General features: G+C 33.5%; 2 protein-coding genes, 1 non-coding gene and 1 pseudogene across 5 annotated transcripts; 3 read left to right on the plus strand and 1 right to left on the minus strand.

The window, feature by feature from the left end:
• Positions 1-2137: 2137 nt before the first annotated feature.
• Positions 2138-3110, plus strand: LOC120142010 (uncharacterized protein At4g22758-like). Of its 3 annotated transcripts, none has more exons than XM_039156774.1 (3): positions 2138-2302; positions 2438-2792; positions 2921-3110. In XM_039156774.1, the coding sequence occupies exons 2-3, from the start codon at positions 2507-2509 to the stop codon at positions 3091-3093; spliced, it is 459 nt and encodes a 152-aa protein (XP_039012705.1). In that variant the 5' UTR covers positions 2138-2302; positions 2438-2506; the 3' UTR covers positions 3094-3110. The 3 variants fall into 3 exon arrangements, with proteins under 3 accessions (XP_039012705.1, XP_039012706.1, XP_039012704.1); XM_039156775.1 differs by having other exon boundaries at positions 2444-2792; XM_039156773.1 differs by lacking the exon at positions 2138-2302 and having other exon boundaries at positions 2309-2792.
• Positions 3111-6586: 3476 nt separating this feature from the next.
• On the plus strand, positions 6587-9036 carry LOC120142084 (annotated as a pseudogene).
• Positions 9037-9714: 678 nt separating this feature from the next.
• Positions 9715-9797, plus strand: TRNAL-UAA. The gene has a single exon. It is a non-coding gene; the product is annotated as a tRNA-Leu (tRNA).
• A 2468-nt stretch (positions 9798-12265) lies between these two features.
• Positions 12266-16328, minus strand: LOC120142081 (glucomannan 4-beta-mannosyltransferase 2). Its single transcript, XM_039156847.1, has 8 exons — positions 15753-16328; positions 15559-15657; positions 15177-15429; positions 13868-13978; positions 13467-13717; positions 13191-13390; positions 12886-13104; positions 12266-12799 (listed from the first exon to the last, which is right to left on the minus strand). Exons 1-8 carry the CDS (start codon positions 16080-16082, stop codon positions 12646-12648), a joined length of 1617 nt encoding a protein of 538 aa, XP_039012778.1. The 5' UTR covers positions 16083-16328; the 3' UTR covers positions 12266-12645.
• Between the last annotated feature and the right edge of the window lie 249 nt (positions 16329-16577).

Here is a 16577-nt window from a genome sequence, read left to right on the forward strand (position 1 = left end):
TTTAAGTTGAAATGGATTAGAAGATGAAGAATAATGTTTAAATGTTGAGTATATTTTTGGATGCTTGGAATTGAAGTTAAATGTCAAGATACCATTTTGAAAAAATTGGAAATGTTGAGAAGAATTCTAAAAGAATTCATTTTAATGGTTAGATGGTGGAATTCGAAAGGTTCCAAAACTTTGGGGACTTGTTTACAAGTTCTTAAATGAAGAAGTATTATTTGGGTATTTTATTCAAGGTCTGGAATTTTAGTAATTAATGTAAAATTATCATAATGGCGAAGGACCATTATGAATTAAAGGAAAAGTTGAGTTGAATTTTATAAAGAATTCAAAATATGTGGTTTAAAGTTATAATGGAGTTATGATTTAGGTTGATATCGATTTAGTTATCGATTTTATTTTATATATTCTCAAATGTCAAAAATGAGCTTATGTTAGAACGATACTAATATGTAGTTTAAACATTTTGTGTTATAATTTCGTATTGTCAGATTTCAATAAAACTAGCAATCCGAACAATCTGAAAGGAAAGGACAAAGTTTGTGACTAGTATTATCGTATACAAGTTCTTAAGTGAGGCAAAGGTGAGTGCAATTTATTTATTTAATTATTTTGATCGAGGATGACTTGCGATAAGTCAACCTCACCTTATTTATTTCAAAGATATGAATTATGTTTTGAATATGAAATTATATCTATAATTTCTTTAATAAGTTTTATGAAAGTTTTTGGACATGAACTGTCCATGTCACATTTTAAGAATGTGAATTAAATATATTTTCGACTCTGATGTGATGTTTATCAAATGGTTAAGAAATGAACTAAAAGCCCACTGTATGTTATATTGAGAGTCAAAGGTACAATTGGCATGCTATGAGGTGGAGTGATTATCTGTTCTGATTTTGATATAATGTGGTGTACCGGAGTGTACACTAGTATATATATATTCTTATCTGAATGCACCTAGTGTGCATATTGTTATTTCCGATGTGATAGCACTATGTGTGCTTATCTGTTCCGACTGATGATCTGATATCTGTATTGCGCACACTCGTCTGACTCACGTATCTTATATTATCTTAAAATATACTTTGGTCTATAAAAATGAAATAAGAAAGTTCTGAAAAGTGTCTGACTAAAAAGAATTATGAATTTATTATTCTGTCTGATCTGATTATTTATGATCTTGTGAAAATTATCAGATGATCTTGTGAAAATTATCAGATGATTATTTTCAGGTTTATTATAAAGTTCAACATGAGATATATGGTTTGAATGTTCTGAAGAATTTCAGTCTGTTTTATTTTAATGATTTTATATATTTTGATATTGTAGTATTACTGCCTCACTAAGTTATACTTAGCGCGTGATGATTTTCATGCGTAGGTTCTAGTAAGGATAAGTACGATCAGTAAGGAGCTATCAGAGCATCTTTTGGAAAGACATATATATCATCAGTATCAGTAAGACATCTATGATGTTTCTTTTGACTTATAGTGGCATGTATAATTATGTCAATAGTTTCTAATTATCATATTTATTTTAAATAAATTATAATAGTAAACTAGAACTATTTTAGTTTATTTTACTTAGTTTAGTTTTATTGGTAACTATGCATGACAAGAATTTATTACATTATTATGTTTTTAAAAAGGTTTTACGAAAAGATATAGTTTAATAAAATTACTGAATAAATAATTATTTTATTTTCCTGTAATAAAGAAATAAATTATAATTTGAAATATACTTTAAAATAGATTTTTTTAAAAGTTAGAACAAGAGTATTTTCAAAGAAACAAATTTTTACGGAAATTTTAGTTCAGTAAATGTTTTCAGTTTGATGTGACATCTTTAACTTGTATATCGAGACATATACGGGTTAAGGGTGTTACACCATAACTACACAAAGATAAAATGATTAAATTATAATAGATACCAAATTCATCAAAAGCACATAGTATAGGGGACCTTTTATAAAATTTGACCAATATTTTGTTTCTCATCAACCGGACGTAGCCGGTAACGCAAGAGAATCATTGACGCTTCTCTTTATTTTTCTTCGCTTTCCTTCCCATTTCCCAATATAAATGTGGTGCGAGGATTAGGCACTTGAGGAGCTCGCGTCCTATCTAATTGCTTTATTAGCCTTTTCGTTCGTCCTTAGGTTCTCTGTCTATTTACGGCTAACCCTTCAGCTGATGATAGGCATAGCTTACTGTGACTGGAAATCCGAGAGCCGTCGCTCCGATCCCGCCCTCGGTTTCCCTTGGTTCAGGTTTTACCGTCACCGGCGATTGAGGTAATCGTTCTTCCACTCGCCAACCAAAAGTAAGCAGCATCAAAGAAAATTTTCTTGTTTTTTGTTTGTGTTATTGCATACTATACTACAGTCTATAAATCCAATTCGATGCCGAATTCAAAAAATAACCGAAAGGAACAGGAGAGGAGCCGGAGGGGAAGGCTATCTGAAAAGGCGTCGTCGTTTCACGGGAGAATCCCGACGATGGCACCGGCAGAGCTGAGGCGGCCAAAGACGCTGCCCGATCTACTTCAAGAGAAGGCAATTTCCACCTTCTCCGATGTGAAGCCGAAGTTGACGAAGCTGCTACTGAACGTGACTATTCAAGACAGTCTAGGAGCCATTCAGGTGGTGATGTCACCGGAAAACACTGTCAGAGACTTGATAACTGCCGCCGTTAGGCAGTACTCCAAGGAAGGCCGTCGGCCAATCATGCGGCCAACGGACGTCGCGCTTTTCGATCTCCATTATTCTCAGTTCAGCTTAGAAAGTAAGGGGGGAAAAAATGCGAACCGTCTCCGAAGATTCCGTAGCCGTTAGATCAGTTAACTTATGTTTTAATATTAACTTAGGGCTAAGATCAATTGCCAATAAATATTTTTGTGTGGTTGGCCACAGGTTTGGAAAGAGAAGAGAAGCTGATGGCGTTGGGATCCAGAAATTTCTTCTTGTGCACAAAAACGGCGGCGTCGAAGGACGGTGAGAGCAGAACGTCGTCGTGCTTCAATGAAGCTGATGTTGTTACAAAGAGCTCGATACCTTGGCTCAAATTCATGGATTTCTTGTTTTAGAAGCATTTTTTAATGGGAATTGTATTCTGTAAAAAATAATAACTTAAAATACTTTAGATTGTAAAGCATGCAATTTTGGGTCATGTAGGGTTCATTTTAAAATGGTTGGGGAAGGAGAGAGAGTGTTTAATTAATCTTAAACTCTCTTTTATTTAATTATTGGTGCTTAAATAGATTAAAAATAATCGTTTGTTTTTTTGGGATAATTTCAACTTGCCCATAGAGGTAGTTGGCTGTCGGAAACTCTCAAAGTTGATGGGACAATTCTCTGGTGTGACGTCTTAGTATACGGTTAAAATAAGATGTTATTGATTTTATTATTTTTTTAAATAACAAAATCGATAGAAAATAACAGAAAATATTATTATTTTTATCGATTTTAATTATCTATATAGGTAAACGCAATAGAAAAAATTTAGTTAAAAAAATGAAATTTTCGATAAAACGTTATCTAAAACATTATTTTTTTACCGGATTTTTTCTACCGTATTTACCTATATAGGTAATTAGAACCAGTCAAAATAATAATATTTTCAATTGTTTTTATTAATTTTATTATTTAAAATAATAACAAAAACGGTAACACTTTATTTTAATCTTATATTAAAACGTCACACTTAGCATTTCCCCAAAAGTTGATGCTGTCATATGATGTATCAACTTGCGCATTGATGTTCCTTTGAAGGTAAGGCTTGAAAAGTTGCCGTATAGGCTATTTGAAGTAAAGTTGAAGACAAATTTCACGTGCCAACTTCCCAAGTTTCAACTATTTTGTTAACCGAGTTTTGAGGAGGATTCTTACAGTTTAAAATAATTTTATTTTTGTATTTTTTATAATTTTCATTTAATTAATTAATTAATTATATTTAAAATTTAAACCTTGATATTTATCTTTTATATATATATATATATATATATATATATTTGATTTTAAAACATAAATTGGGATTTTTTTTCTTAATTTTACAAAAAGAAAATATGGTGTAATGTATCTTTTATATACTTAATCATGAAATGGATGTATAATTGAGGAGAGCTATTATTGTTCACCCATGCACTCCCTTGTCTTTAATCTAAAGCTACAAAGATTCTCCACCGCAAAAAACCTAACTCTGCCGACTGAAACTGTGTGAAACTTTAGTTGCTCTTGTGCACAGGGGCGGATGCACTAAGCCGGATCAAGTGCATTCCATTATTTTTAGCCTCTTGTGCATAGTGGCGGATGCACTAAGCTTCCATAGGATCAAGTGCATCCCATTATTTTGGAAAATTGGTTAAATTTAACTCAATGTGTTACGGAAAAAAGAAAAAAATTACAATTTTTGCAAACCTATTATTTTTAAGAAAAAAAATAAAATTTTGGACCCTATTCTTAAATTCCTTGATCCGCCACTGCTTGTGCACGTGGTTGACTAAACATGATTAAAGGGGGGAAACAAAGATATTCGATACGAAATATAAATCAATTCGCTTTATGTTTGTGTGACGTGAGGAAACCATTAATGCTATTTTTCGAGCTAAACAATATTAAATGTTTATATCTGCATATATGTAAAATAAATAGATCAAATATACATGTTATTTTTTATCCTTATATAATCTTATGTAGTTAATTTTTTGTATTAACGATTATAAAAAAATATCTCCATTATATATTTAAGGATTAAGGGTCATTTTTTCTCTGTAGCATACTCAATTTATTATTTTTGTCTCTATCGTATTTCCACATCAATTTAACCCCCGAAGTTGCTCAATTGCATCATTCTATATCATATTCTTCACTTAAAATCATAAATCAAGGGTTTTAAGTTATAGATGTTTATGGTTTAGGGATTATGGTTCAAGGTTATCAATTTAGGGTTTTAAGTTAGAGTTAAGGTATAGAATGATGCAATTAAACAACTTTGAGGGTTAAATTGATACGAAAATACGATAGAGACGAAAATGGTAAATTGGGTCTACTACATGGACAAATGCAACCCTTAATCTAATATTTAATTTACGATTGTGGTCGTAGAAATTCATTGTAGAATTTTTTTTATTTCTAATAAAACTAACTGTTTATATTAAGAAAAAAATAGGGTGAAAAATTAAAGATATCCTGTTTATATGGCATCACTGTGTAGGTTTTGTTCCAGCACTTTATGGGTTTTCTTTTGTTATTGACTCTGCCTCACTCATCAGCTTCCGCTATCGGCTCCTTGCCATACAAAAAATGGAACTTCATGAAGAAAAAATTTAATCCTGGCAGAAAATATGGTTATGCCATTATGTGTAGGTCAGTAGGTGTTAAACATTAATAAATATCAATTGTGATAATAAGATATTATATATATAATTAAATCTAAAATTTTAAAATAATGTTGTTTAAAAACAGACAAAAACATATAAAAAATCGTTTTGTATATAATTCTGCCAACCCAGCTAATATTTAGATGTCCATAAATAGCTTGAATGATGGGATTGCTTTTAGGTTTTCAATCTATTAAAAACGTCGGGTTACGTTTATCCTCTTAACCTACAAAAATTTGTAACAATTCGGTTAAAATGATTTGGGCAAATTATGTATTTGGTCATCCATCTATTTTTGCATTTCTGTTTTGGTTACTTAACTATTTTTGTTTTCAAAACCATATCAAATATGACATCTTATTTGTCTTAATCACCTATTGTTAAATTTAATCGTTGAATTTATGAAAATGATTCTATAACATGATATAATAATAATCTTTAACCTCGAAAAACTTATATATCCTATTGTATTAATTCTAATTTGATTTTTTTTTAACTCCCATTGCACCTACCATAGAGACATATTACCTCGGGATAAACCTTTCCAAAGGGTTCTTTTTATTCGATTTCTTAAACATCTTTCCACGTAAATCCAATACTCCTTAAGCTCCTACAAGTAAAACGAGTTAATGTTATTAGTGAAGTGGTTGCAGAACGCATTGTGCTTGGGAAGAGCAAGAGAGTGAACATCAACCGTTTGATCATCAGCAAGGTCAAACCAAGTGTTGTTTAGAGTTAAAAGATGTTGCTGACATGCTGCTTTGAGATATTTTTTTTCAAGGAAAAAACAAGTGTTCAATCCACATGGAGAGGCAACGACGGCGGTTAAGCAAACGGGTGGCCATGATGTTGGGGAAGAGCGAGATTTGGGAGAGTGATTTTAGGATTTTATATTGGACCAAATTAATAGAATTTTTAAATATCAAGATTTTATTGAATTTTTTTAAATTAGCATCAATTTAATAGAATGTATAAATTTTAGAAACTAAAACTGTTATTATACCATGTAACATCACCATTTTTATTAAAACAATGGTGAAACCTAATAGTGAGTGACCGAAACAGAATTAAAAACGTAATATTAGTTATAATCTTGAAAAAATTACTTGAATGACCAAAATAAAAATGTGAGAATAGATAAGTGACTAAATAGGAAGTTTACCAACATACTTTTTCAATGGCTCTCGTGTCCACACTATTTAAAATGCTACTATTTTATTCACTTTGTCTCGCTTCGCCAAAAACCCTAGTTGTCCGACGCCACTAAAACCTTAGCTCCATCAGTTTTCTTTCATACATGGAGTTCTGGGGTAAGCTCCTATTTCCTTTACATGTTGAAGCTTTGGGCTTTCACTTCCACTGTTTCTTTTGTTCTTTTATGTTGTTGATGTTGCCGCTTTCTTGCAATAATATTTTATTTTACTTAGTTCTCTCTGATCTTATGTTCATGTTTCTTTTGTTTTTCTAAATGTTGTTTCTTTTTCGATTTTATGCTTGATTGTTTTGGGTGTACTGCTATAAGCACTGGTATGATACGGCGTATGTTGTTTTTTCAAATGTTGTTCCTTTAAACATGTTTCATCGAATGTCGGGTGTTTTGTAGATTTTGCGTTCAATTCATTTTGTGGTCTTTGAATGAAAGCTTATTGAAAATGATCATATATACTCATGGTTTATATCCAAATAGAATTTATGTGTTTTTATGTGATTTTTGAACTTTTAGGAAGTTATATTAGAAATTAAGGGTTGTGAAATTACAAATTTTCAGTTGTGCTAAATTAGATCATCATTAGAAAATACAAAAAAATACCTAAACTACATGTGCTTCTGTCTTATATTTATGACATTGGACTTGCTTTTGCAGTTTGGGTGATTAAATTTGATTAATCTTTATGTTATTCTTAGGTATTGAAGTTAAAGCCGGAAAGCCTATTAAAACAGACCCTGGTGCCAATCATCTTATCCATCTATCCCAGGTTCGAAAAGATTTACTTGTTGATGTTATCTGTCATTGTTTCTGTTCTTATTTGTCTACATTTATCTGCAATGCTGCTTGTATTTTAGGCATCGCTTGGTGAGTCAAAGAGCAAAGCGGAGTCTGTACCACTCTTATGTGAATGTTGATGGGAAGAAACTTGTTCTCGGAACTCTTTCTCACCAGAATTACCCTCAATTAAACTTTGATTTAGTACTTGAGCAAGACTTTGAGCTCTCTCCCAACTGGAAAAATGGCAGCGTCTATTTTCTTGGTTACAAGACTTTGGTCCCAGACGAAGGATATCCCTTTTTTTACTATGAATCATTTTTTATAAACAAATTTGTTTTTCATGAAAGTGGAGTTTGCTTGTACAATGTTGTGCTTCCTTGACTTTAGTGCTGTCCTTTGCCACCACAGATGACGAATTCGGTGAGTATTGGTATATATTTTGCCTACTTGCATTCTTGCAAATTGGTTTGATCAAGTATTTCTCATGCATATTATTCTTATATACAGATAGTGAGGAAGAAAGCAGCGACGAGGAGCTTCCTGTGGCTGTGGCGGCTGTTGCTGAAAATGGTTAGTTCTCGTGTACTGAAATTTATATAATTTATTGAACATTCTATTAACTTTTATTTTAAACTGGCAAACATTTTACTCCATCCAGGAAAACCTAAGACTGATGCTAAAGCGGCCAAGGCAAATGCTGTGAAACCCGTTGCTATAGCTGAACCAAGCAATAACAAGAAAAATGAGGATGATGATGATAGAGATTCTGAGGATGGAAGTGGTTCTGACGATGAAGATGACTTTGAGGATGAAGAAAATGATGTATTTCCCCCCTCAAACTAGGCAAAAGCTTTAATTCATTTATTCTTGTAACATATGTTTTTCCTTATTTTACTTATTATGAATGGTCAATTGATTTGGACAGATGTCTATGGGTGAAAGTTCAGATGAGGATGAGGGGACACCTAAGAAGGTACGTTTCGTAGATTCTAAGCTCTAAGCAATATTCGATTGTTTAATCTGGCGTGACCCTGATTCATTAGATGCAATTTTATGTCTTCTGCTTTCAAGGTTGAGTCTAGCAAAAAGCCACCGGCAGAAGCTTCCACTCCTGTCTCTGCAAAGAAGGCAAAATCTGCAGCTACACCTCAGAAGACAGGTCTTTCTCGTAGTTTACAAGAGACTCTGCAGTAACATCGATCATTTCTCCATCTCTTTGAGAATGGATAATTAGGACTGGGGTCATTCATTCGTTTACGATCTTCTGATTATTGTTCATTGCTGTCGACAGATGGTAAGAAAGGCGGTCAGACTGCAACACCACACCCATCAAAACAAGCTGGGAAATCTTCTGGAAAGAGTCCAAAGTCTGGTGGTCAATTCTCTTGCGGATCTTGTAAAAGTACATACCGAACAACTGTTGAATCTGCTTCCGATTTTGATCAAGTTTCCTTGTTTTACTAAGCCCCTCCGTGATACCATGAACAGGTCCTTTGGTTCGGAGGGTGGTCTAGAATCCCACAAGAAGGCCAAACATGGTGGCAAATGAGGTTGATCCCAACGTGGTTTTGGTAGATTATGTTTTTCCTAGTAAATGAGGAGTTGATTATTTTTGTTCGTTTTTAAAAGGTTCTCTTTCAGGCCCTTCAGACTCAGCTTTATCATTTTGGCCATTATTGTTAGGTCGTTTTGTTGCCAATCTCTATCTGCTTCAATTATTATCGTGTTCCAATTTTTTAAAGACGTTTTTATGTTTTATTATAGTTTTTTTTAGTAATTTTATAGTTTGAATATTTTTATGACTTTTGAAATATATTAATTGTTTTTAGAAAAACTAATAATAAATCTCAGTCAATAACATGATATCTCAATGTTATTTGTTATCAACGTTCCTACAATTTGAGAGATTTATCTTTAAACGTATTAAAATATCATTTGAAAAACGAGTTTACTTAATTTTAAGATGTAATTATAAGGGCCAAATTATTAAATAAGTCATATTTTTATAATTCTTTATTTATTTAAATATGTAACTATTAAGATCTTCGACTAAACAATAATTATTTCGTATAAGTAAATTAACTTTACAACACGTCTCTTAATTGTTACGATGGAGATGACATCTTATATTTTCTTTCGTAATTTTATTTTAAAAGAGAATGATAATTTTAATTTGAGTCGTTTAAGGTAAAACAATAATTCTAATTTTAAATACGATGATTTTTTAATCGTTTTTTTAATCATTTTGCGTGACATCAAACCTCATAGTCAGTTATTTTAAAATTCTAACTAATTATTTATTTTTTAAAAAATATAAATTTATTTTGATAATTATTATATCAGCTGGTTTGCCCGAGAGGTTAAGGGGGCAGACTTAAGATCTGCTGCACATAAGTGCGCGTGGGTTCGAACCCCACAGCCAGCAATTTAATAAAATAAAGCTTTTTTTTAAAACAGTTTATCACAAACTTAGAGATGGGCAAAGGAGTTATTAATAGTTGTGTAAATGAACCGAATTTAAACAAATAATGTTATGTCCGTATTTTTTTTATCTATTTTTGAAGGTGTTCATTTGATTTATGCTGTTTAATATTTTAATATTGTGTTTTTTTTTCATTTATTTAACGTTCATGAACTTATTCATTTAATGTTCATGAACGTTTTCATTTAATATTCATTTATCGTTCGTGAACATGTTCGAATAGCATTCATTTATTATCTACGAACATTATTCATTTAGTATTTGTGAACATATTTATTTAGTGTTCACAAATATTTTCTTTTAAAATAAAAGGAAAAAGAGAGTCGAAGAGAAGAGGTTTTTTTTTTTGGAGTTATAATATGCAAATGGTAAAATTACACAAGTAGGGTTAAATTTCGTAGGATTTATAGTTTAAACTTTAAATTTTACCATATATTTAATTTAATATCTATCTTAATTAATATTTAAAATGTAAAAAAAATAGATTCTAAATTAGCTTGCTTGTGAACATAAATAAATCAAACACACTAATGTTCGCTTTCATTCGTTTATTAAATGAACATAAAAAATTTGTTCATACTTATTTATTTAACTTAACAAAAAAACATAAACGAATAATTTACCGAACACTCTTGTTCATTTACACCCCTAATTTCTAATTATTCAATGAGCATAGAGGATAGATGCTGCGGAATATAACGATGAAAAGGTGACCCCATGGTCTCATAAAATGGGGCCTCACACGTCCCCAAATTATGGGGTTGCATAAGGGGATCCCTATGTGCGTCGGTCCACGTTAAAATTTGATACAATTATTGTATCTCATTGTCTTTCTATCATTTTCATACAATTAATCTTTCTTTACAGATCCAGTCTTTAATTGAGAAAATGGAATGAGATCGTTTTTGAAAACGTCAGTTATTGAAAGAAAATGATGCAAACACCCCTAAATTGTCAGTTTTGTACCTGCAAAATTAACTTGTTTCCCTTTCGTTATCAGTCCTTTTCTTCATTCATGGCGTTTTCAGTTTACCCCTTTGCTTCACATTGTCTTTTCTTTGAAATGACTAGCTGTGAAGAAAGCTGCAACTGTTTTTGCAAAGTGGTCCTGGACAGAAAATTTCTTAAATGAATGGCTGCAACAAACAAGGGCAGCCACTGGTTTTGTTTTTCTTCAATCAAAGGTAGAATTTCCCCACATAAATTGCTGCAGACTGACACAACATGGTTGTTACATTTATAATGCAATATTTAATTGTATGAGAGACCTTGTGCTTTGCAATAATAATGACATATTGGCTATGGCATCTCACTATATAGTTGGCACCAGTTAAGGCTCATCATCTCATCACCATTGTCATTGAGCATATATCATCGAGGACAGAATCAATACTTTATGTTAGATGGATGAATTTATAGAATACTAAGGGACGAAAATAGATTACTAATAAGAAAATATCTAAATTATATGGACAGTCCCCACCAACCTCTCGATTCATCCTGTATAACATGGAAGATGAAACATGAAGTTCAAACTTCAGACGATCATAAAAGAGTGATTATAGAGGGCAGTTAATGCCTGAAGAATCTTGTTTCTGAGTGTGTTTTTTCTTTAAACAAATTGTCAGAAAACTTAATTTGGAAGTTTCTCTAAATCTGTGGCCTGCAATTAAAATACAATTATTGTTGTACCAATCCTTCGACATTTAATAAAAAAACAAATGTTGCAGGCCTCCCACTTCGCTCAATTAAACTCCGGCCTGGACCTAGTGACAAAGTGTCTGAAAATTACTGGGACAGGGACAGGAGACGTGAAAGGTTTAGCATTGAAACTGTTTCTTTGTTAACTACCGACCTGGACCTAGTGACAAAGTGTCTGAAAATTACAGGTCTAGAAATGATTATGGGTAATTTTCTTGTCTGAACAATTTAGAAAAAGCTTAATCCGATATTCAGATGGATATCATATTATACGTTTTATAAATTCTTAAAGAAAGGAGAAAATTTAGGTCAATGCTTGAACTCCAAGTTAAATTAAGTGTGGTATCCATGTTACTTTAGCAACAAGTTTATTTTCTGTATTTGATTTGTAGCTTTACATGATTTCAGGATCTATAATAGCTTTTTACAGTTGTATTAACGTTAAAAAAAATAGAAAAATCCTGGGAATGTATGAAAGGAAAATGATGTCAAGAGGGGGAAACCCAATGTTTTCGTCAGTAGTTTTTAATCTCTTAATTATACTGTAATTATGGTCTGGGAAAGCAATCTGTTAAAGTATGGGACCAAATTATTCGCAAGTATAGCGACTAAATCTCAAAATTAAAAAATATAGTGACCAAAAGCATAAATTGACCAAGGAACTCTATACTACTATAAGTTGAAGCATGCAAATTCTGGGAATTTGATAAATTAACTGTGATTACAAAGTTCACCCTTCTATTCATCACTTTATTCCCCTTGAAAATGCTCGACTAAAACTAACAAATGAAAAAGCCCCAAACGAAAAAATTCTCACAATTACAAGCAAATTGTCCAAAGCAAACTATCCAAAAGCATGTTTTTTTTTTGTCCTCGACTCTGTATAAATATATATATTGGCAATAACACCACTTCTTTGTTTGGCTGGTGAAGATTTCCATCAACAGCAATCATCTTGAGGGAGATATGGTGACAGTGCTGAATATGTTGAATGAACTATTTCTGTTTGAAAATTAACTAAAAATAACTTATAGACTGAAATTTTGCAGTCCGATTGTTGCAGATAAGCTTCTTCGCTTGAAATGTTTTACTAAATGATGGTGCCGACATAGCCGATCCCGGTGATGAAGAAGCTAATGGTTTGCAGGAAGAGGTACACGAAGTAGTTGTTCTTCCCGTGAACAAAATCATAGCATCCGCAAACGAAAAGGAACGCCGCGAATCCAAGCTCCAAGGTATTCAGTCTGTAGATCCAACATGAACTCGAAGTTAGATGCATATGGTTTGAAAGTACGACGATTCGGTTTAAGAGGGAAGACATGTTGTTTACCTATCAGTGAATTTGAATCGAAACTTTCTGATTGCTTTGGTGTTGCTCTTGTTCTTAGCAGCATCTGCTGCAGCTTTCTTGACAGCATCTCCGAGTTTCTCAGTGACAACCCATTCATTGGCTCTCCCTGCCTCGAGGAGACCGATAAATGTCGCCTTTGTCCGGTGCAATGACATCACGTTCTCGAACAGAATCCAGTAAAACAATAGGTGGATCGATCTGCGGAAAATTCCCAGAAAAATTATGTACATAAAGAAGATAAATCACGATAGGAACATTATAGGCCGATGTGGCCATCGACATACCTCGGAGTTCCGACAGAGTTTAGAATGGTGACGACTGAAGGAATATAAACGGCTCCCCAGATTGGGACTTTAACTTCAGGGACCAAAATGGTAAGGGGAAGAACAACACAGTAAAAGGAAAAGGTGACCATATGAGCAATGATCTTTCGTACGAAGAAGAAGCTGTATATCACATATACTTTCTTCCAGAATTTCACTTTCTGCGAAACAAATTAACGGTGTTAAGATATAAACCGAGAAGTGAAATTTCTAAAAGATGATTTGCAGTAAATGTACCTTATTTTGAATGATTTCCCACACCATTTTCCTGAACAGATTTGCAGGGCCGCAAGACCATCGATGTTGCTGGAACCGAAATGCCTTGAAAGTACTAGGAAGTTCACTTTTCACTTGAAGGTCACCGAGGTACACGAATTTCCAACCCCGCAGACTAGCTCGGACGGCGAGGTCCATGTCCTCCACGGTGGTCCGGTCCTTCCAGCCACCGGCCTCGTTAATGGCAGCAATTCTCCAAATACCAGCAGTCCCTGCAATAGTTCATACATACATTTTTAAGTGATTAATAAGAGTAAATTCTTATCCCTAAGTAACCATTAGCAGAATCATATCAAACACTTAAATTTGTATCAATGGGACGACATTGGAGTTTAAGAAAATAGGTTTTTTTCTTTGTTTACCATTAAAACCAAAGAAAGCATGTGTTGCAGATCCAACTTCCTGCTCCACTGTGAAATGGTAATCCAATGACATCTCCTGCATTCTTGTTAACAAGCATTCATCCGCATTCACTGCAAAATAAGTACGGATATTGTTAAAGATTTTATTATCAATGACTAAAAATAATACTATCTTATAATCAATTCTTATTATTAAAAAAAACATCTTAAAGCAGTTAATTAAGCGGGAGGGTAAAATCAAAAGAGAGAGCCGTTTAGACCTTTTTGTCCTCATGTGGTCCAAATTATAATGCGACACGTCACACTACAACACGAGGGAGTATCTAAAATCTATGCAAATCTGACTCTCATATATTTTATATAATTTTGTTAATTCCTTGAATCCAAACAAAAAACATTACTGCTGTTCTAATTTGATTTAAAAAATAAAAAAATCCCGGTGTCGGCAAAATCCAGTTATGGTTCACCGCTGAGGGATATAGTACCGCCCGCATCTTAACTTTATCCTGTGACCCGGTTTCTTTTACTTGAAAAAGGTTAAAACGGCACGTGGAAAGTGGAGTGGCTGTTATTGTCTTAAATGACGTTTCTGACCCGCAGGCCACGTGACCCGTACAATCTGTGTCGTTAATCAAAAGTGTCATTTCATACAGTTTCTGTTCCTTTATTTTGAAAAGACAAAAGAACCCTCAGATGTCACATGTAACAGAATTTACTATGGAAAAATTAAATAAAAAACTTACTAATCAGCCATGATCTAAACCCTAATCCTAATATAAGGAAAATACAAATTTCCTAATAAAAAAATCAAACAGATATAATAAATACCCTTTGAAGTCAGTAAATATAATTTATTTTAACGTGAAGAGTTCACGTGAGATTATAATTTCTTTCCATATTAATTTTGAAATATTTTATAAATAAATTATGTCACTTTGAAATGACAAAACCCTTCTCAAAATGAAAAATAGGAATATAATTTTGGTTATCTATTTTCAGTTAGTACATGGTATACTTGATTAGGTGGTATGATACTATTCTATATTCCTAAAGATGGGTCCCATGAACATCGATGTATGGCTGATGATGGTAGGTTAGAAGGGGGACGGGGTCCACAGCCCGTGATTGGTGGGTATTTTCTTGTGGACCCGCCATGCAGTCTGCAACCAATTCCGCCGACAAAAAACCAAAAACGCAATTAACACAACATAAAGACCAAAAGATACGACACCACCGACGGTTTTAGGAAATTAAGCAGAAAAGCTTAACCCTTAATCAAAATTAATGTCACGTTAATGGTTAGCTTTACCGAATCTCCAGCGAGCTTGAACGAGGGCAATGTCGGGGTTGTTGACCAAGAACGGTATGCTCCGTCGGAGGAAATCGGGTTCGGGTCGGAAATCGGCGTCGAAAATGGCGACGTATTCACACTGTTTAACGTAGCTTCGTTTCAAACCTTCTTTTAACGCCCCTGCTTTGTAACCGGTCCGGTTTTCCCTTATTTGGTACGTTATGTTTATCCCTTTGCTTGCCCATCGCTGGCACTCTTGCTCTACCATCAACTGCAATAATCATTGCGAATTTTAAGATTAATTTTTGCATTCAATGAGTTTTTCCGACGGTTAAAAGAAGAAAATTTGTATCGGGAAGTGCTTAAAAATTATGGGTTTTGACTTTTCTTCTTTTGTTACCTTGATTGCAGGGTCAGTTGAATCATCAAGTACTTGGATCACGAGACGATCCGACGGCCATGAAAGTCCACAAGCAGCCCCAATGGAGATCTTGTAAACCTGTTCCAAGGAACAATGAATCGTGTTTGTTCTATCTCTCTGAAACGCAGAAATAAAAATACCAAAACAGAAGAGAAACATACTGATTTACTGACCTCTTTTTCATTGAACATTGGGATTTGGACTAAAACGACCGGGAAATTTGAGCTGCCGAGTTCCACATCATCTTCAATGAGTTCGAACTTGTAACGCTTCTCTGGTTTTTTCCAGAAAAGCTTAACAAGAATAATGACTATTCCCATGTAAACCCGCTCCATGAAGAGCATAAGCGACATGAGTAAGCAAATGTAGACACCGAGTTGCAGCAAAGGGACTATCAATGGTGCTTTGATTAGCTCCCAGATCAAACCGAGTTGATCCGTTATATCATCTCGCGACACTTGAAACGACTCCGGGATCAGCAGCTTTGGTGAAATTTGAGCCATCCCTGTAAAACTGGATTTTTTCCCTTAAACAAAATATGGTTGAAATTGGCTTTTTTTTATTCTAAAACATGGAAAACTGATCAAGAACAGAATTCAAATCTGCCACTGCTCCCCTCTTAAATATCTCATACAGCATGTGCCGGCCAATGTAGCTTACGTTTTCTTAGTATAAAAAACGAAACAAAAATGGGGGAGCGCGCGCGAGAGAGAGAGACTCAGATGAAAAACAGGGCAATGGAAAGATAAACGATGAAAAAGAGAAAGAAAGATAAAAGAGAAAGAGAGAGGGTGTGTTTTTATAGTGAGATTTGGTCCCATTTGGATTTTTAATTTCACACTCTTTTCTCTTATTAATTTTGTTTTGGATTTTGGTGAGCATAATAGTTCAGTACATTACCTGTTCCAACTAGGCGGAGTAAATGACACTTTTATTAGTTCAGACAACCTAACTTAGTGAAAAAATATACTAAAAATGACCCAATATTAAATACACAG

This window comes from Hibiscus syriacus, unplaced genomic scaffold (genome assembly GCF_006381635.1).
Source record: "Hibiscus syriacus cultivar Baekdansim isolate YM2019G1 unplaced genomic scaffold, ASM638163v2 tig00110819_pilon, whole genome shotgun sequence".
NCBI lineage: Eukaryota > Viridiplantae > Streptophyta > Magnoliopsida > Malvales > Malvaceae > Hibiscus > Hibiscus syriacus.